Below are 24,407 nucleotides of genomic sequence, written 5' to 3' on the forward strand. Positions count from 1 at the left end.
CTGGACACCTTTAACACCACAGAACAAAATTTCAATTAATTTCTGGAAAATGCTGGCAGCAGATGCCAGGCCAAAAGGCATCCTCAAGAATCTAAATAACCCAAACGGAGTTATAAACGCCGTCAGATATTTAGAATCTTGATCCAGAGTGACTTGATGGTACGCTGCCTTCAAATCAATAATTGAAAAAAATTTTGCTCCATTAACAGCAGCCAACATTTCCTGTATTCTAGGCAAAGGATAAGTTTCTACTACAATGTTTTTATTGAGAGATCGAAGATCAACACACAGCCTAATTTCTTGATTCTTTTTAAGGGCAATAACGATAGCCGAAACCCATTCTGAGCTATCAGTAGGTTCTATGATGCCTTGAGAACAGAGACCATCCAAATGCGACTTAAGCTTGTCTCTCACACCCAAAGGTACCATGCGAACTTTATGTTGTACGGGTAAAGCTCCTTTTTTAAGTTTGATCCTGTGTGAAAAGCCTTTGACCTTACCCACAACATCTTCAAAGACATTCTTATACCTATCGAGAATAGGAGAAATAGGATATTCCAAAGAAATACTGTTAACAGGCATTTCTCTCAACTGAATAGGATGATCAGATCCAGGACATAAATTAATGCCAAGTTTACCAAGATCATACCAGCCCACAATGTTCTTCCCATCAATTGCGACATAAATTTTGGTAAAAATGACACGGGACTCAAATTTTAACGAATCTTCAAAGAAGCCTAGCATTTTGATCTTAAAATTACCAAAAGCTTTAGGATTGAAATCAGATTTGGCAAGTTTGACACCTTTCCATTTTTCATAAAAGAAAACATCTGATAAAATGGTCACGGGCGAACCAGAGTCAGCCATAGCTTCAAAGGCAATTTCCCCAACATGAACTATACCTAAAGGAGCTTTGAAGGGAAGAGAAATACTATTTATGTGACTATCAAAGAAATCATCATAAATAGTAATGACTAAATTCTCCAAATCATCATGAATACAAGAAACACTGGTAACAGAGGAGTCAGATCTACCACCCTTCCTTTGAATCCTACAAGAAGAAGCAAGATGGCCATTCTTACCACACTTAGTACATTTTTTCATAAGAGCAGGACAATCTGGAGAATTCGCCAAATGCGCCTTTGAGCCACACCTAAAACAACTTAAAATTATACTAGTCTGAAAATTACTCTTACTACTCATTTGAACAGCACAAACAGAGGTGTCATTAGAACTCTTGTTTTCATTAGCAGCAATGACCTTAGAAGACTCAATAGATCTTTCAATCCCCTTGGCCAAATCAATTACTTCAGCCAAGGTAGGATTGCGACAAGCTAGGAGTCGTTCTTGTACCTTTTTAGCTGCACAATTAAAAACAAATTGATCCCTTAAAGCAGTATCAACATAGTAAGCATGGGCGAATTTTGCGAATCTCGCGTTCGCGAATTTTGCGGATTTGCGAACTCGCAATCCGCAAAATCTGCGAATTCCCGCGAATTTGCGGATTTTTTTTTTTGTGTGTTCGCGCGTGTTTCTGCCAGTTCGCGAGGGTTTTTACAATTTCGCAATTTGCGAACTTACCTGTCGGGTCGCAAGTTTTGCGAACTTGTTGTTTCTACGTGTCCAGCCTGTTTGGGACACTCTTCTTCATCACTGCCACTCTCTGTCACCACTGCCACTCTCTGACTACTCATGCCACCCTCTGGCCCACCCATGCCACCCTCTGTTTCATCACCACACCCTCTGGTTGTCCAGTGTACATTATTTTCGGCAAAGCAAAGCACACCTTCCCTGCCTCAAGTGACCTGAATTAATTTGGGGCTGATTAATGTGTCACAGAATATTTTTTTAGCTGGCACCTGCTTCCTTAGTGCTTCCTGATTAGTGATCTTTTGCACTTGCTAAGTGCTTTCATTGTTGCAAAATTAGTTACAACACCTGCCCTGCCCCAACTGACAATAATGAATTAGGGGCTGATTAATGGATTTTAACTTCCAGCCTGGCTCCTGCTTGTCTCCCTTAGCTGTAATTCAGGACCTTTGTGGCATATGTGTAACTATTCTGAGGTTCAGAGCAGGGTCACATAATAGTTGCAACTGGCAACTGAACTCTGGAGGGGCCCCTCAGGAAGCACTACAGGAAATGGCTACTAATGATGAGCCTGAACTTTTGAACCTGGTAAGTAGTTTCAGTTTTGCTAAGATCGTATTTCTGCAATTTAGCACTTACTCGCGGGGTGCGAAGTTGTACTGGCAAGCCGCGAACTCACGCGAACAGTGCGAGCAAGCCATAAAATCCGCTGCTCGCGGATTTGCGGATTTTGCGGGAGATTCGCGGATCGCGAATTTACCGAAAATCCGCAAAATCCGCGAGCGAAACGGATTTTCCGCCCATGCTTACAACATAGGCACCAAATTCGCAGTTTGCAGCTAACACCCTCAGAGCTGCTATATAATCCTCAACGGATTCATCTGCAAGCTGTTTCCTCTAATGCAAAGAGTGTCTTTCAATCATAACATTAGGTTCATCTTCAAATTGTTTTTCAAGTCTAGCAACAGCTTCAACAAAAACATTCCATCCATCACCTCCATCAGCTGGTGGTGCAATGGGTATAAGATTCTTGAAAATCTCAATAGCAGCTGTGCCCAAATAACTGAAAAGAATAGCTTTCTTCCTCTCAGCAGAAAACTTAGTACCATCAATAGCAACGGTGTAATTTTCAAATGTGTCAAACCATTTTTTCCACCTTAACTTCGGTTTTCCTGGTATTTGTAAAAACATAGAAGGTTGATTGCAGATTTGAGATGAAGCCATTTTAAGCACTTACATAAACAAACAAGCAAAACTGAAATTTATATGTGCAGAACACAGTAGCGATAGAATAGCAATATGTATTTCTCAAAACAACTAAAGTGTGCACATCACTGAAGTAAATTTCAAAATGCACTTCTCAAAATAAATAAAGTGTGCACATCACTGAAGTAAATAGCAATATGCACTTCTCAAAGCAAATAAAGTGTGCACATCACTGAGAATAAGGAATAAAGTGTGCACATCATCGAAGTAAATAGAGTGTGCACATCACTAAAGCAAACAAAGTGTGCACATCACTGAGGTGAATAGAGTATTGAAGAAGAAACAGCTTACCACACCTCCACTTTTCGATTTTCAAAATTAATATTTTAAATTAAAAGTGAGCGAATCACTGAATTCGCAAGAAATTCTCCTTGAAAATGACTCTAAACCGCCAGTTGTCGCTTGACAGCCGTCGGAAGTAATTTGCTGTCAAGACTGCACGATAAGCGCTGACGCCGCTGGCACAGAACAGGTGATTGTCCTAAGATCAATCTTAAAATGGCCGTAAGCTTGCGTGCTACGTTGCGTTCCAAATGCGTTTTAGCAAATAGGAAAGAAATGTAGAGATGGCCGTGACGTTGCGTGCTCTAAGCGCTGCGTTTCAACGAAGGAATGCGTTCCAGTAGTCCGTTGTGAATCACGGACGTCATCAGTCTGGAAACGTTCAGGAGCACGAGCAGACCAACTGACCCAGAGGCGCTTCGGGAAAAGCGACTCGAAGTCTTTAAATAGCTTTAAAACGACAGTACCTTAGAAGTCTAAAGAAAGCACCACCGTAGACAGCCTCACGAATTACTCCAGAAGAAGATTACAACGTAGGTCCATTTCCTTTAAATTATTTAAATTAAAATTTAAAAGACGCTTAGCATCGCAGTGGGTCCAATTATTTTTAAAATGTCCTCGTCGCCATTGTAAGGAGCGGAGGAGACAAGAGAAGTTTAAAGTAGGATTTATTTTAAGTAAAATCCAAGGACCCACTGGAGCACAGAGCAAAGCTTCTAAATCAGATCAGCTCCAACCGCTTCTCTGATTTAGAACACAGCTCACAACACATTCTCCATTACATAGGTAACACTCTAAGGATAAGATAATTCCAGAAGTGACATATTAAAATTCTAACAGAGAAAGAGAAGAAGGATATTACCACAGAGGCGAAGCAATGCGTCACGGAGCAATGAACAAACAGCTGGAATACTGAGAGTTCGAAGAAAAGCAGCTGCTGCTGTGTGCCGGTACGTTTTAAAAATAAACAACAGTAAGAGTATGGCCAATGCTACGCTCTAGTTAGCTTAATTAAATCAATAGAGCTAGCGTCGGAGCATAGTCAAGAGCAACAAAGCCATAAATAACACGTACAGTACCTTTAGTGATTGGCCCAATAATGTAGAGGACTGTAAATCACCAGGACAGCTTAGAGAAGTTTGTAGAATTCCAGTGCAGCTTCCAGAAGGTTGTAAATCAGCTGGGCATATATCTTGCAGGCAAGGTAAAGATGATTAAAAAATAAAGACAAGGTTTTTCTTTTTGAATATCAAAGGATAAGATAAAGTCAATTAAAATTGATGTAAATATATGCAAGGTCGGTGGGTCTTGATAAAAAAAAACGTTGCCAATAATTGTAGGAAGTGAAATCTTCAATATGTAGAAAAGATGAGTCCTGAAGTCTCTCTTAGATTGAAGAAAGATTTATTCCATACAATGAACCCACGACTGGTTTTATGAAGAGCAGTCAGTAAAATGAATGATGCACATATAACATTCTAGAACCAAGAATACAAAGCAGACATGCCTTCCTTAACGATATAAATACATATAACTAGAAAAGCACTCTCTACAGACTCCGAGTTTGATTCTGTGTCCAATTACAGCTCTATAAATAGACAGCCAATTATAGGTGTGTGGCCCGAGCACGTAAACAAAGACGGGGGAAAGACCTCTGAGACCACCCTACACAAACTGTCTAGAATGAGGTGAGATGACATCCGATCTCCGGATAAGATCCGCCCTCACATCAAATGCTATGTGGAAAGGTGAAAAGAGGAATACACTACCAATGCAGCGTCTGGAGGCCTCATGTGAAAACAGCAGTGTGAGGGCTGCTGGGGAGCCCAGCTCAGCATCCTCAATGTGGTGTGCACCGATGTAAATTCCCACAAATCCATGAAGGCCCAGCCTGGCAATCCAACCAGAAGTACATTAACACGCAGGAAAACTTTAAAAGTGGAGGCCTTGGCACAATGCAGCAGAGGTGTAAGTGACACGAGCATATGTACAGAGACCGCATTAAAGGTAAGGTCTGTTTGTGCTCCTTCAGTCATCATCACTTTATCACGGGGGTTTGTTCCATTGGATTCCCTGCTTTATGAGTTTCCTTCCAACCATCGCATTCTTTGCCCCTTCATCATCAAATTACATCTGCTCACATTAACAGTTTCCAACATGCTCAATAGGGGTTCTTAAGTGATTCCCAGGCCTTTCAGGGAGGCATTCATGGATCTCTAGTGCTGAAATCTATTGCAGAACAATGCAGCTTGAGGAACATTCCAAGGCTCCTAGTCAACATTTCTCACCTTCCCTTCCAAAAGCTTTTTCTGCTTAACGCCCAATTTGCAGTAAAAAAGGTTTTGAAATTCTAGGCAGTGTCCTTATACGTAACCTGACCTCTTATTTCTGAATTGGACTTGGTTCAACCACAATTTCCTCCTACTGTTAGTCATATTGTTCCGCATGATGGTGCAGAGGGAGATCGGAACATTGCATTTCACCATTGAGCTAAATATTTTTTATTAGAAACCACTGCATAATTAGCACCTTGTGACGTCACCATGAACAGGCAAGTGGCACGCACAACAGCAATAGCACCTTCTGACGTCACCATGAACAGGCAGGTGCCACGCACAACAGCGGTGTGAAATGTAGTAGTGCTTTGACCATGAACGCCATGTGAGTGTGTGGCAATGTTTTTGTAAGTGCTACCTTGGTTCTTGAGCCCTCTCCCCCTGAAGTGGCATAACAGAAAATGAAGGCGGGCAGAAGTCGTGCTCCCCCTGAAGTGGCATAACACAAAATGAAGGCGGGCAGAAGCACTACAATTAGGGTGACCAGATTCTCAAAACAAAAAACGGGGACAGGTCATAGACATAGAAGTAGGACTACGGTTTGCAGTAACCATCGACATAAAAGTAGGATTATTTGACAGCTGTCGTAGACATAGAAAAGGGACAACAACGACAGCTCCCTCCACAGACCGAGATGAAGCATTACAGACAACAAATCTGAGGTCTTTTATTGGCACCCCTCTCCTTTACACATCAGCATTAGTACTTCTTATTACATTTACACTTTTAAGGACTACAGCATATATTTGCCAAAAATCAATAAAACATCACAGGCTAGCAAATGCCAGTGCAAAGAGAGCATGCACGTGCATGCTCAACTGGAACAATGAAAAACAGGGACATTTCGGTGTTTACCTGGGACACTGGTTGAAAACGGGGACATTTGAGTCACTTGGAGAAAAGTGTCGGGACACGGGGACACTTCTCCAAAAACAGGCACCGTCCTGGGAAAACGGGGACGCCTGGTCACCCTAACTACAATGCTTCCCGTTTTTTCTAAATGCTTTATCATCGCGTTGTCATCGCTAGCGATGTAAATGTCAGTGCGTCGTTGTAGCATGCGTTATGAATGCATGCGTTGTAAAGCCGCCTGCGATGCGAAGTCGCGTTGTAATGACACTGCGTGGAAACACCCTCATTGTAACGGGTGTTTCCCCTAAAATACGCCATGAACATAAGAGGAATAAGGACATGCAGATCTGCAATTATATCAGGCTTGGACCCAACTGACTCCTTACTGAACTGTCAAAAATAAAGTTTCTTACCGTACACGAGCAAGCATTAAAAAATGAATTTCGAGCTACTGCACGCTAGCCTTAAATAGGACTGACTGGTCTTGAGAGAGAACTTTGTATTCTGAAGATAATGGAGAGCAGGGTGAGAACATTTGAAAAGTACTCCCTTTCGTACAGCGGACTTTGACTTAATCAATGTACCGGACTTATTAATTGTTAATCTCGTATATTTGTAAACATCTGTATATTATTAAGTGGTCAACTAACTGTTTAAATACATTTTTTATTTACACTTGAGTGTTAACAATTGCTAAACAAAAGATTTTTACGATTTTAGGATACACAGACAACTTATTACTGTTGTTCTCCGCTTTTTATACGAAATTGCATTGTTGTGGTTTTAATTAACTGAAACAATAAATATTTTGAAGTTTGAACTTTGAACAGTCGACTGGGAGGATGTTATCAATGGTTATCGCTTTGGGATATATTTGCATGCAGGGTTGAGCCTCTGGTATGGGTTTGTTCTTTGCAGTATTGGATAAGTCTAGTACTGAGTTAGAGTTCATTTAAGGATTTGTCATCATTTCAATGGAGGTTGAAGTCACCTAGGGCTATATTATTGGCACTGGAGAGTGAGCAGTGAGTTACAAGGTCTGAACCTATGGCGAAAGTGTTGCCAGTTGGGTGATAGAGGAGATGACATTTTGTTGCTTTATTGTTTTTCATTATTATAGTAGTACTTAGATATTCAAATATGCGGGTGGTCAAGGTATCTGTTTCCGCCATAGTGATAATTTTCTTGTGGATTATGCATAAGACACCGCCTTGGCAATCCTCTGTCTTTTTTGATGATTGAGAACCCAGGAGGGACTAGTAGATCAAGGATTGGGTATGATGATTCATTAAGCCAAGTTTCTCAGATGAATTCAATATTGATGTTGTGGCTGAGGATGGCTTCAGCTAGTTGAGATGCATGCTTGGATGCGGATCTACAGTTTATGAGAAAGCATTTGATATTTCTGCTGCTGTTGTATTTCTGAGAGGAGGTGCCATGGGAATATTAGTGTGCTGTACTGGTAGTCTGGCAGGTTTCTAGATGGTATAATGCCTCTCCCAATACAAGTGATCACCTGAATCTTGGGGGTGTTTTTTTTCTTCTGGTTGGCTAGCTCTGTTGCCTTATTGTGGGACATCCTGGGACTTCATTGTTCCGCCTGTGAGCTTAGTTGTTGAGAGGTACTTTAATCCAGCTATTTGATTGTGTTTTAGACAACTGAAGGGATAATTTGGTGATGGAGAAAGGCGAGAGGTGTGGGCAATGAGCGTTCTCTGGATACGTTTTCAGGTTCATTAGGGTCTTGTTGATACCCAGCATTGCTTTCTCGAGGTAACTTTCCATAAGACTTCATCACTCATTTAGATCCATCGTGGGTATTTGGTTTGGTGATGAGGGTGTGGAAGTGTTTCGCTGCGAGTTGTCAGGTGTGAGGTGTTGTAGATTCTCTGGGTGGAGGTCAATGAAAGGGTGATCATAGATAGCATGTGTGACTTTCCTGGTAGGTCAATTGCAGTGATCGAGTTGTGTGAACATTGGGCTAAACCAGTCTTCAGTTTGGTGAGAGGTGATGTCTCTCAATGCATGGGGGATGGGTAGTGGATTGGTGATTGATTGGGGGTGGGTTATCAAGAGAATACTTTGGTTGGAGAGAGGGACTGGAGTTGATGCTTCGATCTGTCCTGGTAGCTGAGTTGGGTCTATCTGAGTGGTCCTTGCTCTGAGTGCAAGGATTTATGGTGTAATTGAGTTGGATGTTGGTATCAGACACTGTTAGAGAGGAGGCTGACTTTATTACTGTTTTGGTACTGCATAAATATTTCACAGATTGCCTCTAAGGTAAGCCTGTCTGCTCTGTGCCATAGCTACCAAAGGGTTGAGCTCAGGTTTATTTAGTGGCCTCAGTGATTCACCCTAACTAGAAATTAGGTTATTACTGAAAGTGCATCACCACTCCTCTTACTAATATTCGCAATTTCTTACAGCAGTAATGATGGATAGTTAGTTCTCCACATAGGTATTCATAATCTGATGGATGTGATTCCTGCCTTGAAATTAAGAAGCAAAACAAAATGGGGTTGGATATCTTGACAATACATCGCATGATACAAAAATACCATCTGACAGAAATATGCAGTCCCACATATCGTTCACAAAAATATCTCCCAATTGGAGTTAATGTCTGAATGCACTATCATAAAATTCAAATTAATTCATAGCAATGAACTTCTCTGGACCCACAGGGAACCATTCAAAATAAGAACATGTTGGTTATCGGTAGCCTGAAGAAAAGTGTTTGGGATAAGAGAAAAAGAGAGATATGAAATATTGTGGATAACTAAAAACAAGATTCATATATTTGATTACTTATCACCTAATAGAAGCACCTAAGATATTCTGAAACAAATCATAAATCATAAGAATATCCCTATGCCTCAGAGACTTTGTGATAATGGTGGAACTATAACATTCTCAAACATTAAACATAAATAATATCTATGTAATTCATATTACTTGAGTTTTGGTTTAACCTCAATCCTATTTCTGAGAAGTGTTGGACTTGGCCCTTTTTGCAGAGTCATCTCAGAACTTTTTGCCTTCCTCCTGGTATTTTGTCTGACCTGGTGTTGGTGGTTTTAGGACTCCTGGCACTTTATCACTGCTGTCCAGTGTTAAAGTGCATGTGCTCTCTATGATAAACTTGGTAAGATTGGTCTACACCTGTTTGGCATATTTAATTTACCTATCAGTCTCTTGTAAAGTTGTATCTCAAATATCCAGGGCCATTAAATTAAATGCTACTGGTTGTCTTGCAGCGCTGCTTGCGCCACCCACCAAAGTAGCCTTTCAAACCTGTCTCAGGCCTCTGCCATTGCAGGCCCTGCACGTGCAGTTTACTGCTGCTGTGACATGGCACATACAGTGGGTGCCACGTGACTCCCCTTTTACTACATATCAGTCACCCCTAAGGTAGGCCCTAGCTAGCCCTTTGGCAGGGTGCGCTGTAGGTAAAAGGTAGGACATATGCCCTAACTGTGTGGCATGTCCTGATAGTGACAAACCGCCTATTTGGTTTCTCATTACTGTGAGCTGCCCTCTCATAGGAGTGCATTGGGGATTCCCTTATATGTGTTTCTGTGGTAATTCCTGATATGAGAGGGGTGGCATGATCAGGTTTGGTATGTTTGGAATAGTGGTAATAAATGCTGCATAATGGTGTTCAGAGATTTATTATAAATGTTTTAGAAATGCCACTTTTACAAGTGGACATTTCTGTGTGCTATGTGTCTTTGTGCCTGCCTGTTGTGTATTGCATGTCTGGAGGGGCTGGGGAGGTGTAGTGGCTCCAGAGGGGCTGGGTGAGTCAGCACTAGGCTGAATAGGCCGATCTGCATTTGGAGAAATGGGAGGAGTTGCAGCTGACATGAATAGGACTGTGCCTGATTTCCACAATGCTGGTCCGTCCCCCTGTGGTGTGCCTGGGCCAAGAGCCTACACTAACAATGGGGACTGTTGTGCACTTGTTAAGTGCCCCCCCAGAACTGGTTTTGACTTGGTCCAGCGCCCTGTGCCGGGGCAGAACAAATACACTATGGGATATAAATATTGGGGCTCTGACCCCATGTAGTGGAATTTTGTACTTATGTGGACCTGAAGGAAGGACACTACCAGGAGGTGCTGCTGTGGGATCCAGCTGCTGTCTTCTGCTGAGAGACCCTGTGTGCTGGCTTGCCTGTGCCCAGCCCTGCCCTGGGGGGTTTCAGGAGAAGAGCGCTGTTGGCTCTTGTGCCCTTAGGGGGGGAGGCAGGCTGAGCGCTTTATGGAATTGGCTCTGAACCCAGCGCTGTTGAACGCCCCGCTTTCCCTGCATTCTGTGGTCGAGTGCAGGTGGCGGCGCTTGTTTCCTTGGGGGCCAAAGCGCTTTTATTTTGGAGAAGCTCTGCGTTTGGCAGCCGGATTGATCCTCAGGCACAAGGGAAGACTCTTTGGCCATCAAAAGCTAAAGGCGGTCGCTCGTCAGTCGAGTGAGCGCCGCTGGAACTACAAGTGTTGCCCAGCAACCAAGGAAGCCAGGCACCAGCTTTTCCTGGTTGTGGGTGGGGCCACAGAGAGTGGACCTGATGGAGACTTTGCTCCGTGTTTGGGAGCCGCTGACCAGCGCGCCAAGCCAGAAGGCCCTGTGCCCAAGGGAGACTGTTGCTCTGTGCCTCCATGGCCCAGGAGGGTGCGCGACCGATGGGCTGAGGGTGCGGCTGGCCCCTAGTGTCAGAGAAGACAGGGGCTGCTGCCTCGAACACAACAGACTGCCCCGTGCACCCGGCAAATGCAGCACAAAGGGCATTCTTCCTACCTGAGAGGTATTCAGGCACTGTTGCCGTAGGGGTGTGGGCAGGTTGTTTTGGGGGGCAAGACGGGGAGGCAACCTTAGGAGGGCCCGTCCCAACCCCCGTAGTAACCAAGCCACATTTCAATCGGCGTGGGAGTGCTGGTGCTATTAGCGGAGCAGCGGGATCATTTCCTGGTGCATGTGGCACCCCCCAACCCCCGGATTTGGTTGTGGAGCCCCAGGGCCATTCTTGGTGCGATTAGGCCTAAGTGAGACCTCAATGGAGGCCCCCAGGTCCAATAGGAGAAAGGCTCTCCACAAAATTGCTGCATCTCCTGTAGTAGGCGGACAGGTAGCCCAGGAGCCTATGCTGGGAAACCAGTTGCTACAGGACAGGTTACACCCTAAGTGCTGTGATGGTGTCTCTACAAAAACAAAACAAATGCCAATACTGGAAAAACTATTTTCTTATTTCCCAAGGGTCTGCTATGAATAAAACATGGCAGTCTATTCTTTCTTTTATTGCTGATTTATTATAGTTGTTTCTTACTGTCAGAACGCTTTTTCATTTTATAATTTTTTCGAAAACATTTCTGTGCATATACAAAATATACAAATATACAAAATATACAAATTTATACAAAATTTACAAATCCAATCTCATAATTCTTACACAGCACATCCATACCATACCTTTCACACTACAGACACTCAATTGGCATTCACACACATGAACAAAATACCTCTGAGGTATAGGTAAATGACAACAATGAGTTATTTAGATTGCACAAAGTTTAGAGAGGTCAGGTTGATCCCAATTTTGACAAAGTCCCAAATATTCGAACCGTTATAATATGTCTAGATCTAGTCTTTCTAAACTTTTTAATTGTTGACATAAACCACAAAAGATCGACGCGTTTCGAACCCCCTGGTTGCGGGGTTCTCCTCAGGATCAACACAAATTCTTATGCCTCATATGTAGGGTGTCTCTCAGGACTGGTGTGGGTTTTGTGTTAAACACACTCGCAAGCTTAAGAAGTTCGCTTGGAGTGCACGGAAGGACCGACTGCGAACACCGTTTAGACGCCACACTGTCAGAGTCGATCAAGACCTCGTGCATTAATTGCCTGTCTCGATCTTCACGGCGTCTTTCTGAAATACAAGCCAAGTATAAAAGGACTCCCGGTACAGCGAATTGGATGCCAACACCGGGCACTCCAAGCGAACTTCTTAAGCTTGCGAGTGTGTTTAACACAAAACCCACACCAGTCCTGAGAGACACCCTACATATGAGGCATAAGAATTCGTGTTGATCCTGAGAAGAACCCCGCAACCAGGGGGTTCGAAACGCATCGATCTTTTGTGGTTTATGTCAACAATTAAAAAGTTTAGAAAGACTAGATCTAGACATATTATAACGGTTCGAATATTTGGAACTTTGTCAAAATTGGGACAAACCTGACCTCTCTAAACTTTGTGCAATCTAAATAACTCATTGTTGTCGTTTACCTATACCTCAGAGGTATTTTGTTCATGTGTGTGAATGCCAATTGAGTGTCTGTAGTGTGAAAGGTATGGTATGGATGTGCTGTGTAAGAAGTATGAGATTGTATTTGTAAATTTTGTATACATTTGTATATTTTGTATATTTGTATACTTTGTATATGCACAGAAATGTTTTCGAAAAATTATAAAATGAAAAAGCGTTCTGAGAGTAAGAAACGGCTATAATAAATCAGCAATAAAAGAAAGAATAGACTGCCATGTTTTATTCATAGCAGACCCTTGGGAAATAAGAAAAGAGTTTTTCCAGTATTGGCATTTGTTTTATTTTTGTAGTATAAGTAGGCTTAGCCTTACTGCAGAGGAGCCAAGACCCGGTTTTGTTCCTACTATGTGATGGTGTCTCAGCAGAATGTTTTCTTTTTATGCTGTGGTGGTAATGTGTGCACCTAGTAAGCGATTACTGTGTACTGCTGATGATGGTGGGCAGGATGGGTTGTGATGATGTACTGCACTACTGCTGATTATGTTTTGCATAACATGCCATACTAGGAAGTGCTATTATGTTAATGCCTCATGCTTGATGCTTAATGTGGTGTGCTAGACGCACCTTTACCAGTAGTTACTGGTTGTCTTCACTAACTGTGAGTTGTGATGTATGACAGCAGCCCAATTGGCCCTGTAATGTATATAATACCTGTAAAGTCATACCAAATGCCAGGTGGCACAGTGTATATATGTGATTACGTTCTAATGTGTTTTCTGAGTAATACAAATGCTATTTATACATAATCTTGTGTGGAGTTTCTTTTGTGGTATGCCTAGTGACGTTCCCTATGCACTGCCAGCCTTTCTTTCCCCAAATTGAGTCTAGAGCGAATGGGTTCAGAGTATAATGATCGACTAGTGTACGAGTGTGGAAAGTGAAGTCCGAACCACAGATCATTACAGTCACTAATAGAAAACCTAGACCCAATTAGACAATATTTTTGCAAACAGTATTCAGGTCATCAAATGTATTTCAGGCAATATTTTTATGCATGGTATTTGGACATAGAACCCTTGTACATGGAATATATTACAGTCTGAAGGAGTTCTGTGAGGACTCCTGTTAGCTTGTGTGTAATTGTGATCTATTTAGTAACTCTTTCTTTGAACTGGAAGGATACAGTTATTTTTGACCCTTTCCCGTTTCGATTGTGAATCTTGCAGTATGTTTCCCAACTCTGAAATACAAATGTATTTTAAAAGGAAATGTATGTCAAATTGTTCATGATATGTGCTGTATATTATTGTAAATGTTAACAACGCTGTTACCTTAAGGGAATAACTCAACAGAGAAACGTTTAAAATGTGTATTTTACATACTAGCGACAAAATACTGACAAAACTTGTTCTTTCAAATATCTCATGGAAATATTGTGTAGCTTATCTTTCGCGTTTGATTGACTAATATCACCCATTTGTTTTGTGCAGACTTAGGTGCATGCGTGGTGTTGCAGATGAACATTTTTGGTAGCAACAGCCAATCCCACATCACTTGTAGGTTTATCATCAAGTTCAGACACATGCACCATTTTACTCATACATTACGCAATATCTTCTTCACAGGTTTTGCAGAGCCCAATGAGCTTCTTCGATACAACTCCCACCGGAAGGCTGATGAACCGCTTCTCCAAAGACATGGATGAGGTGGACGTGAGGCTCCCATTCCAAGTGGAAAACTTTATGCAGCAGGCATTCATGATTTTCTTCACTATAGCCATTGTCTCCGTTGTGTTTCCCTACCTTCTTATCGAGCTTGCAATCCTCGCTCTTGTCTTTTTCTTTCTCATGAAGTAAGTTGACAAAGAGGTTGCTATAGCAGGGTTATATATGCGGGGTAACAAGTAGTAAAAGTATTGTATTATGAGAGACTGGAGCCTTCAAGTGTAACAAGACGTTTTAGGTCTCGCCTAGAGAGTGCATGCACTGTCGCTTGCGATGATCTGCTGTTTCTTTTTTTTTAAACTCTAACAAGGGGCTTTTAGCCAGCCTTATTATTGCTTACCATTGTTTGGCTTCATTGATGCTCTCATTTCCTTGCTTCTCATTGGTCAGCACGTCGGATTCACGATCTTCTTCCTGAATTTGTCCATTAAATCGAGCATGGCCCAAGTACTGATTAATTTCTTTATTAGTGTCCAACAACTGCTTGCGCTGGGATTGTGGTACTTTTTAAAAACTCTTTGTTTCTTTCCTCATCAGTATTGCTTTCTGTTCTCCTGTCGTTGTTGCTTCACTCTACACCTGTAGCTGCTCCCCCCACTGTGGATGCTGACCTGCTGTTGCTCTCCCTTGCACCTTGTCACCTCCTCCTACTGTTAACTTTTTCCAAACACTATCAAAGTAACCAAAAGTAAGTACGCACTTCCTTGCTTGTTATGATCAGCACAGGTCACACTTGAGGGAAATACACAGTATCCATGGCGCCATAAATATTATAGATGGGAAAGCCATGTGAGGGGTGGGGTGCAGATGGTAAAGACATTTGGGGGCATATTTACTACAAAATATAACGCAGCACAGTGCTGCAGGCCATTCTGCTGTACTGAGCTGCATCATTAGGAATGTGCAGTGATGCATTATATTTAAAACAATATGACAAAGCCCTGTGCTGTCCTCTGCGTGAGCGCACAATTGGCTACCTAGCACGAATGCAGGCTCCCTTGCACATACGTAGCAGGAATTATTGTTTTTGTGCAGCAACGCACACCTTCCTGCACAGAAACAATCATTGATGACCTTTTACTCCAGTATGCAGCACACATAGAAAGAGCAAAAAGCAAGACAAATAAAGTTATTTCTCCTTGTTGCGCCACTTTAACGCCTCTTCTGGGGAAGTGTTCAAATCTGACGCATTACCAGATTCACAAAACCTTGTAAGTCTGGGAATGCTGCAGAATCAATGGGTGTTGCGTGGGAACACCCACAACAACACCCATGGAAATCCCCTATCACACAGAGTAATGCGTGAAAGGGGGCCATATTTTCAAGGCCTTAAAAAGCCATGCAGGGTGGCTTTACGTGCTCTTGTAAATCTGGTTCAGCATTGTGCGCCACCAGAGCCACTCCGGTGTCGCAGCGGCCTTGCAAATACGCCCCTTGGTTCTGTATCTTTGCATGAAACCACAGCAAGCCTCTCATATAGAGTAAAATATTGTACACAAAACAATGGCTAGAATTGATTTTTATTTATATGTTAGATTCATTAAGCTAACTTCTAACTTTGCCCTTTTTCATTTGACAAGAAAAAGCCAAACATAAATGGCAGGCCGGAAATCCAAACTCGGCATTTGCATGTTGTCAACCAGCGATATAATTATTAATTATTTCACTTTGGTGCCAAAACGTAGCTAAACTCACATTGCTGATGCATTCCACAACCCACCTTCTGATGATAGCAATTCCCCTGAAGTTTGGGCTGTTGTGTTCATAGAGAGATGGCAGTGATAGTAAGAATGCTTTTCTCCTATTGTGTTAAACTGTGCAACCCGTTAGGTTGAGCTGCTATTGTATACCACATGTTACATGCCGAGCATTGTTGAAATCATGCTCTCAGTACCCCAAAGAAGGTACAGAAATACACGCATTCCAATTCGAGTCATGTTTGGTGTTAGAAATATTTATTCTGTTGCTAAACCTGCAATGTCAAAAAAAGGGGGTTGGGACCAGGAGATGTTGTTTAAACACGCCCTGCACACAGGGCTCCTAGAGAACTGTGCTGCAAAAGGTATGCAGTTCCTAGAGGGGACAGGGGAGAGACAGGTCTTTCTTCATGATGCCCTCACACACCCTGAAGGATGTCATGCTTCATTATTGGGTGTTGCTCCTCGTCGGGCCGGCGCTGCAATGCCCGACGGGCTCACTGTAAACAGGGCTCTTTGCCAGAGATCTTTTGAAGAAGCTTTGGGGTGCGTGCGGGTAAGGAGGCAAGAAAAGTGTAGTGCACAGGAGGTGGATCTGAAAATAAGTCAAGATCAGTCCTATTCAAAATTAATTTTAATGGTTCAGGTAGATCCGGCTTAGTTAAAAAGTGTGTGGACGCCCTATGTGGAACCATTAAAATTGTTTTTGAATATATTTGAAGTAATCCTATTAGACCACACCACCTTCTGTACCTCTATTTTCCAGTCTAAACACTTATTAATGGACGCTTGTATTGGATAACCGCAGCCTTGAGGCCCGGCGGCGCAGGGTATGCCTTAGATCCCCGGGATTCACCTGCCTTGTCAGAAACAGAGACACGGACTCTTCGTCTGTCGTAGAAGATTGTATTTATTAGCTGAAGCTAGTACAGTGGTCTTAGAAGTCGTTGATATAACGAGGTTCAAAAGAGACTGCCACAATACACAATACAATGCAAAATGCAGTCACACAAGAGCATGAGACATAGGCAAATGTTATAGACAATGCTTTAAGTCCAAAGCAACTCAAGTTCCCGGTTATGTTTGTCACTCGACCCCTTAAGTAAATTACAAATGAATCCACACAATTCAGTTTACAAGTAGAGAAAACACAGTTGTATGCTCTAGAAGGACAGTCGTGAAACAAGAGAATGCATGAGACGTGTAGCGAAGGACAGCAGATAAGATAACCTAGGGGAAAGAATGGTGCGAACCAACAAATAGTCCGGACGGGAATTATTCAGCTCAGACAGGAATTAGTGTACTCGGCCAGACCCTGACACTCGTTAGTAAACATAGGCAAAGAAGCCACCTGACACGTAAATGCAGAAACGACAAAAACATCGCGCTCGCTGCCCTGCCTGAGTGAGGGCAACACAAAATGGCGGCGGCTACAAAATGGAGGCTGAGCACGAACGAATTCGCAATTTACAGAACCTCAGACCCTCCTTTTGCCATTACTCAGGCAAAAACAAACCAACTCATACTAGTCTGAGTCAGAATCAACATCGATGTTCATAAAATCATCAAGCTGTTGCTGCACCATCATCCTAATATTCTCTGTCCTCTGAGTTACAGGTTGTGGAACACATAAAGTAGCCAGTAGGCCACAAACTGCAGGACCACATTGGACACACATAAAACAAGAGAATATGATGCCCAAAATTGCTCCAAGGAACGTTAGGATCTTCCATCCCCAAGTTGACAATATTCCTCAAAACCATCCCATAAAAGACCAATCCCCTTCGTCCTGATGAATCGACTCGGAGATGGTATGCAATTTGGAAATGGCCTGGTATATTGTCGGAGCATCATCTGGAATATAAATGCAGCAGCCAGACCCGATCAATCTACAGACACCTCCTCGGTCTGCTAAGATCACATCTAGCGCAATCCTATTCTGCAACGTCATAAGACGGTCAGCCTGAAGCTCTGCAGTAATGTTACCTAGCGCACCTGCAGTAACATTAATGGTGGTCTCAACCACACGAACCAAATGCCTGATGTTTCTGCTGTTGGCTATTGGACCCCAAAAGGGAAGAAATCCTTTAACACCTTCCATGCTCATGACAAGGTCAGCTCGTCATGAGGCACGGTTGAGCTGTGCTTATGACTAGCTGACCTTGTCATGAACAATGGGATTTCAAAAAAGTCAGCACTCTGTGGGAATTGCCTTAGCATTCAAGGTGTTAAGGAAGTCTCCTCCCTCTTGTCCTGCCGTGTCCTTGGCATCAATTATACCTCGGCCATATCTAACTCTGTGGTGGTCTGACGGAGTCGTATATGTAGGGGGAAGAAGGAAAGCTATATAACAGGTTCCAGAAAGGTTAGAAGGGAGCCATGTATAAGCTCTGTCGTCACAAACAAAATATGTTCCTTGAGACGGAACCAGCAGAGGGAAATCAGGAGACGAGAAAATGTAGGTGTACAGATAACTCTGCTTGCTGTCAGTCTTTTTGCTATTGACTTGGGGACAAAAATTACCTTGATGGGGTACGGTCCATACTGGAGAAGACTCACCCTTTCTAGTTTTGTCACTAAGGCTAGAAACATAGTGAGTAACATTCCATCCTTCATAAGCTCTCTTCTCGTCTAATGGGATCTTGTTCTTCTCTACGATCTTAGCCATCACCACTATACCCTTAATTAAAGAGCTGTGGCTAAAATCCAATCCTTTCCCAAACGTTTTGGCAGTCTGTTGTGGTATGCGGCCGAAAACACAGTCAGATAGGCCCAAGCTGAACCTTCATATGAGAAAGGAAGAACCAAATATGGCATTCCCTTTCGTGTATTGTGTGGCATAAGTCCGCACACCCAACAGTCAGTCATATTAATAGGCAACTGATGTTGGTGTAACAACTGGACAAACGTGTTATTCATGTATTCGGCTCTCCTTATCTGCTCATGCGGAGGCAGAGTATGCATTTTATGCAAAAGAACAGAAAGACGAGGAGACAAAGAAGTTGTGGAATTAACAAAAATTTTCTGCTGCAGAACATGTACGATCCAACCTGTGCAGTCTAATAAAATACACAAAAACATAAAAACACACAAAGTTACACCAAATCGACTACGCAATAATTTACAATACTTTGATCTCATTTCCTGCTTCCTATTTTCCCTACCTATGGTTGTTGTACCATCCATCTTTATCTAAAAAAAAATGTCGCTGGCGACAATCTTCCTCAATCACTCAGCTACTCACTTCTGTATATCCTGAGGCACTAGCCACTTGCTAAAAGAACAAAAAACAGTTTACAGTCTGAGTCTCCTACCGTGACCCTGCGACGGAGACAGATGGCATATCTAATACTAAATATCACACAAAAAACAAAGGGGCAAAAAGATTTTAAAAAAATGTCTTTGGGTAAAAGGGAGAAAAAGGTTCAAAATATTCAGTTCCTTTGGTCAACTCTTGCCTCAGATTGTAGCGTGTTTTGCTCGGCACGGTCTGGTCCTTAAACAAAGTCTCTGGATTGGTAGTGTCTATTCGAAGATGCGCAGGCACAGCGGCTTGAAGAATGTCGTCATCCACTTTCTCAGACTGAGTTCCATAAATTTGAGCGTCACTGAAAGGCACAAAACAAGGAATCGGTGCAGATTCAGATTCCCTTATGCCACTGTGGATCCACTGGTCAAACGGTAACGGCAACGGCACTCTCTTACAGAGCACGCCATGCACCCAGTTCCTTTTCCCGACCACTTTTACAGCTGTGCGGGTGATGAGCAAGACTTGTCTAGGCGCAGACCAGTGAGGCTCCATGTTCTTAGTCCGCTGGAAATTCTTGATGCAGACCCAATCACCGGGCAAGATGGTGTGACCTGGGTCTGTGGAGGCCTCTGGCAAAGCACTTTGCACCTGTTGGCGAATAACACTTACTTTAGCAGTCAAGTCATACAGGTAGTCAGTTAACAGAGGATATGGTATGTCTGAATATTTCTTTGGACGAGGGACACCCCAAACATTAGCTGGGCGTCCGAATACCACTTCATATGGGCTAAGTCCCATACGAGAGTGCACAGTAGTTCTGGTTGACAAAAGAGCTAGGGGCAAGGCGTCAGGCCAGGCAAGACCCGTACTGGCTTGAATCTTGGCTAGTTTAAGCTTGAGTGTACCGTTATAGCACTCAACCAAACCCGTTGACTGTGGATGGTTTGCCGCATGGAACTTCTGTCTAATACCAAGACCAGAACACACTTTCTGCATAATTTGACTCACAAATTCACTTCCATTGTCACTCCAGACAATTAGCGGCAAACCAAACCTGGGAAAGAACTCTTTAAGCAACACTTTAGCAGTTGACAGAGCAGTGTTATCTTTTAAGGGGTAGGCCTCTATCCAACGGGAAAAGGCACATACCACCACCAGAACATACTTAAGGTTGTTGCATCGATCCATGTGAATGTAATCGATCTGCAACACCTCGAAAGGATATGACGGGGAGCAAAGTGACCTGCCGGAGTTGGGGTACCCTTTCCTGGGTTATGCATTAGACAAACAATACAATGCTTAACCACATTCTCTGCACATTTCGGGATTCCTTCATTCTGCCACACAGGAGCCAAGAGCTTACATATGCCTTTCGCACTAATGTGAGCTGGACCATGAGCCATAGTCACAACCGGCAACACATAAGCATCCGGTAATAACCATCGCTGATGTTCCGACAACTCCGTCCAACAACCCATCGAATCTAACATTCCCGTACTTTCTTTCCACGTACTCAATTCCTTCTCAGTAGCCTCTCCCTGAATCGTTTTCACACTCTCAATCGTGTCGTCACACATTCCAATTTCCCTAACCCAATTTGCAGGACCTGCCACATACATTCGGCTAGTGGTGTCTCTAGCTGTAGGTTTTGCTACCTCATCTGCAAATGCATTTCCACGACCCACATCATCTCTAACTTTCCTATGTGCGCTGCACTTTATGATCGCTATCTGAGCAGGTAAAGTAAGTGACTCAAGAAGATCAGTCACCAACTGACCATGCTGAATCTTTGTCCCGTGAGAGGTGAAGAATCCTCTCTTCCTCCATAATCTACCGAAACTGTGCGCAACGCCAAAGGCGTACTGGCTATCAGTGTACACATTCACTCTCTTTCGCTTTGACAACACACATGCTCTAGTCAAGGCTATCAATTCAGCTGCTTGGGCTGAATTATGTCCGATACGTGCCGTCTCAACAACTGTGCATAAGGTGGTGACAGCATAGGCAGAAGTAGTCTCCCCATTTGGAAGCTTGAAACAAGAACCGTCCACCCATAGGATCCCATCCGGGTCCTTGAGCGGAGTGTCCTTCAAATCAATCCTACCCTTCGTTTCTTCTTCAGTTCGAAGAAAACAATCATGTTTTTCCTGAACATCTTTCTCATCTGGGAGTGGCAACAGTGTAGCTGGATTTAATGTGTTACATCTTTTGATATGCACATGACTCGCCAGAAGTGTCAGCTCGTATCCAGACAAACGAGCACTCGTGAGATGCTGTGTTCTTGTTCTGTTCAACAAGGTATCCACTGCGTGTGGAACCATAACAATGAGTGTGTTATCCAAAACTAATCCAGCAGACTGTCTAATAGAAATCACTGCAGCTGCTGTGGCTCTGAGACAACTGGGCAAAGCTTTAGCTACTGGGTCTAGTGTAGCGGAGAAATAGGCACATGGCCTCTGCTTATCTCCAAATTGCTGTGTCAAGACTGACAATGCACAACCCTCTCTCTCGTGAACGTACAGTGTAAAGGACTTACTATAATCTGGGGTACCCAACACTGGAGCAGAACACAGAGCAGTACGTAGGTCAACAAAGCTTTTCTGACATTCATCCGTCAAAAGGAGCGGATGGGGCGTATCTTTCATCGTAAGTGCCAACAATGGTTTAGCCAAAAGTGAAAAATTGGGAATCCATTCTCTACAGTAGGAAGTGATACCCAAAAAGGCACGCACTTCTCTCTGCGTGGTAGGTACAGACATCTGTGAAATAGCCTGAATACGTTCTGGGGTCAATCGCCTTCCCTCCTTCGACAAGAGATGACCTAAATAGGTAACCTCTTGGCGGGCATATTGCAACTTAGAGGGCGACACCTTATGATGTAGAGCAGACAAATGATGCAACAACGCAACAGTCACACTCTTACACACATCTTCCGTATCAGCAGCCACCAGAAAATCATCCACATACTGAATAAGCGTAGCGCCTGGAGGCAAGGAGAAAGCATCAAGTTGTGACTTAAGAGCCTTGCTATAGATGGAGGGACTTTCACAATAACCTTGGGGTGCTCTTTTAAATCGGAAACTTCGGCCACCTAGAGAGAAACCAAAAATATCCCTACTTTCTTCAGCAATAGGAATACTAAAGAAAGCATTTTTGAGGTCTATGACCGAAAACCAAGCTGCCGAAGCAGGAATCATCGTCAACAAAGCTGTAATGTCCGGAACAACAGGAAACTGTGGCACAACGATTTTATTGACTTCTCTAAGGTCAATAACAAATCGATAAACAGGAGGCTGTGAAGGATCAGTTCTCTTAAGAATCGGGAGAACAGGGCTATAACAAACATTGCCTCTCGTTTCTTCGACCACGCCCTTCTGAATAAAATCATCAACGATAGCCAAAAGTGCTCTCTCACCATCACTAGAGATACAGTACTGGGGAATGCGTGGCATTCTAACATTTTCTTTAACTGTGACAACATACGGTGGGATCGCAAGACGACCCACATCATTTGGACCTGTAGCCCAAAGACTTTCAGGAAGAGAAAGCAACTCAGGTGGAAACTGGTCTCGGGACAAATACATAGAAGATGTCAATTTCTTCCCTAACGTAAGATGCACACCAGAAGGAGAACAATACAATGTTGCATGTAGTCTTTTCAACAAATCCAGACCCAGCAGGTTCTCACCACAACCAGTTGTCAGAATAAGTGAAGCATCCAAATCATAGGGACCAATCAAAACAGGCAAGGGACAAGAAACTGAATTACGAACGGGGCGCCAGAAAATCCTACAGAAGTATTTATTAAGCCAGACAAAGGTGCCCCAGGGAGTTTAGAATGAATGATAGAACTTCTCATCGCACCAGTATCCAAAAGAAACGGCTCTGAAACACCCATAGCATTGACAGTGACATACGGCCCATTTTGATCTACTGGAATCGACACAACTCCCTTACTTCGTCCTTGGCTGTCCTATTCAGTATGAAAATCTTCAGCCCTATCTTCAACACAATAATTGCCATTATAATACTGCGCAGACTGATCTCTCTGCTGATCAAAGAAATTTGCAGTAGATGGAGGGAAAGAGCGCTGCTCCTGAGAGGACACACCTCGTCCTCTACCTCTAGATCCTGATTGAAAATTACCACGATCTCGTGGAGCAGACATCCCATTATTACGCTGTAATAAAACCTGACAACTATTCTTGAAATGTCCCTCTTCCCTACAGTACGCACATTGATTAGGACCTATCAAAGGTTGCTGTACAAAAGACTCAGGCTTCTGGAACACCCTCTGAAACTGTGGAGGTTGAGAAAACTGAGGCTGTGCAGAACGTGGAGGATAAGCCTGCTGTAAAAGAACCTTCGTTTTCAGATCTTTATTTTTCTTCTCTTGTTTCTCTTTCTCCTCCTTATCTCTATTCTCATAATACTGTGCAGTAGCCAATATTTTAGCAGGGGAAGAGACAGCCCATGCACTTTCCGAACTCTTTAATTTATTTGATAATTCGGGAAGCAAGTTGTATACAAACTTATCCACAAACAACTGCTGACCACCCTCTACACTCAGATCCTGACCACTGTGGTCAATAAACGTCTCTTCAAAACGAGTAAAGAAATCCGAGACGCTTTCGTCTTTCTTTTGCTTGCATGCGGCCAGCTTATCCCAATTTACACGCACCGCAGGCATCATTGTCTTCATCAATTTAATTATTCTGCCAGGTAAGGCAGTAATCAGATCATCGGGCTTTGCACCACCCATTGACCTGCATCGGCGGCTCTAAGAGCAGCCCAATCACCACCTAATTCAGCAACATGATTTCCCCTAGGAATCCGTGCCCATAATGCTTGCGGAACAACATTCCCAAATAACATATCAATATCGGCCAAATTCATAATACAAGCCTCAACTGTCTGAGACGATTCTTTATAATATCCAGCAGGATTTTTACGGGGGTCCGGAAGAGTCTGTTTAAGCGCCAATACTTCAGACCTTTTCCAGGGTTCGTGGACCCATATACGCTGGAAATGAGCAGGGACAGGAGGTGGACCAAGCACCGCTTCGCTCCATACGGGAGGAACTTCACGCATCGCATAATTCTTAGTTCCCTGTTTATTAACAGAATCAGCCTTGGAAAGAGTCAGGGACAAAA

At 43.1% G+C, this 24,407-nt stretch overlaps 1 protein-coding gene across 1 annotated transcript in view; it reads left to right on the top strand.

Annotated features, from left to right (window-relative positions):
- LOC147677796 (ATP-binding cassette sub-family C member 12-like) overlaps nucleotides 1–24,407 on the top strand; it is a 1,047,046-nt gene that overhangs the window by 751,790 nt on the left and 270,849 nt on the right. The window contains exon 22 of the mRNA XM_086945450.1: nucleotides 14,209–14,435. Within this exon, the coding sequence (XP_086801576.1) occupies nucleotides 14,209–14,435 (227 nt within the window). The remainder of the gene's footprint in view (nucleotides 1–14,208; nucleotides 14,436–24,407) is intronic.

The sequence above is a fragment of the Lissotriton vulgaris genome, chromosome 12, assembly GCF_964263255.1.
Source record: "Lissotriton vulgaris chromosome 12, aLisVul1.2, whole genome shotgun sequence".
NCBI lineage: Eukaryota > Metazoa > Chordata > Amphibia > Caudata > Salamandridae > Lissotriton > Lissotriton vulgaris.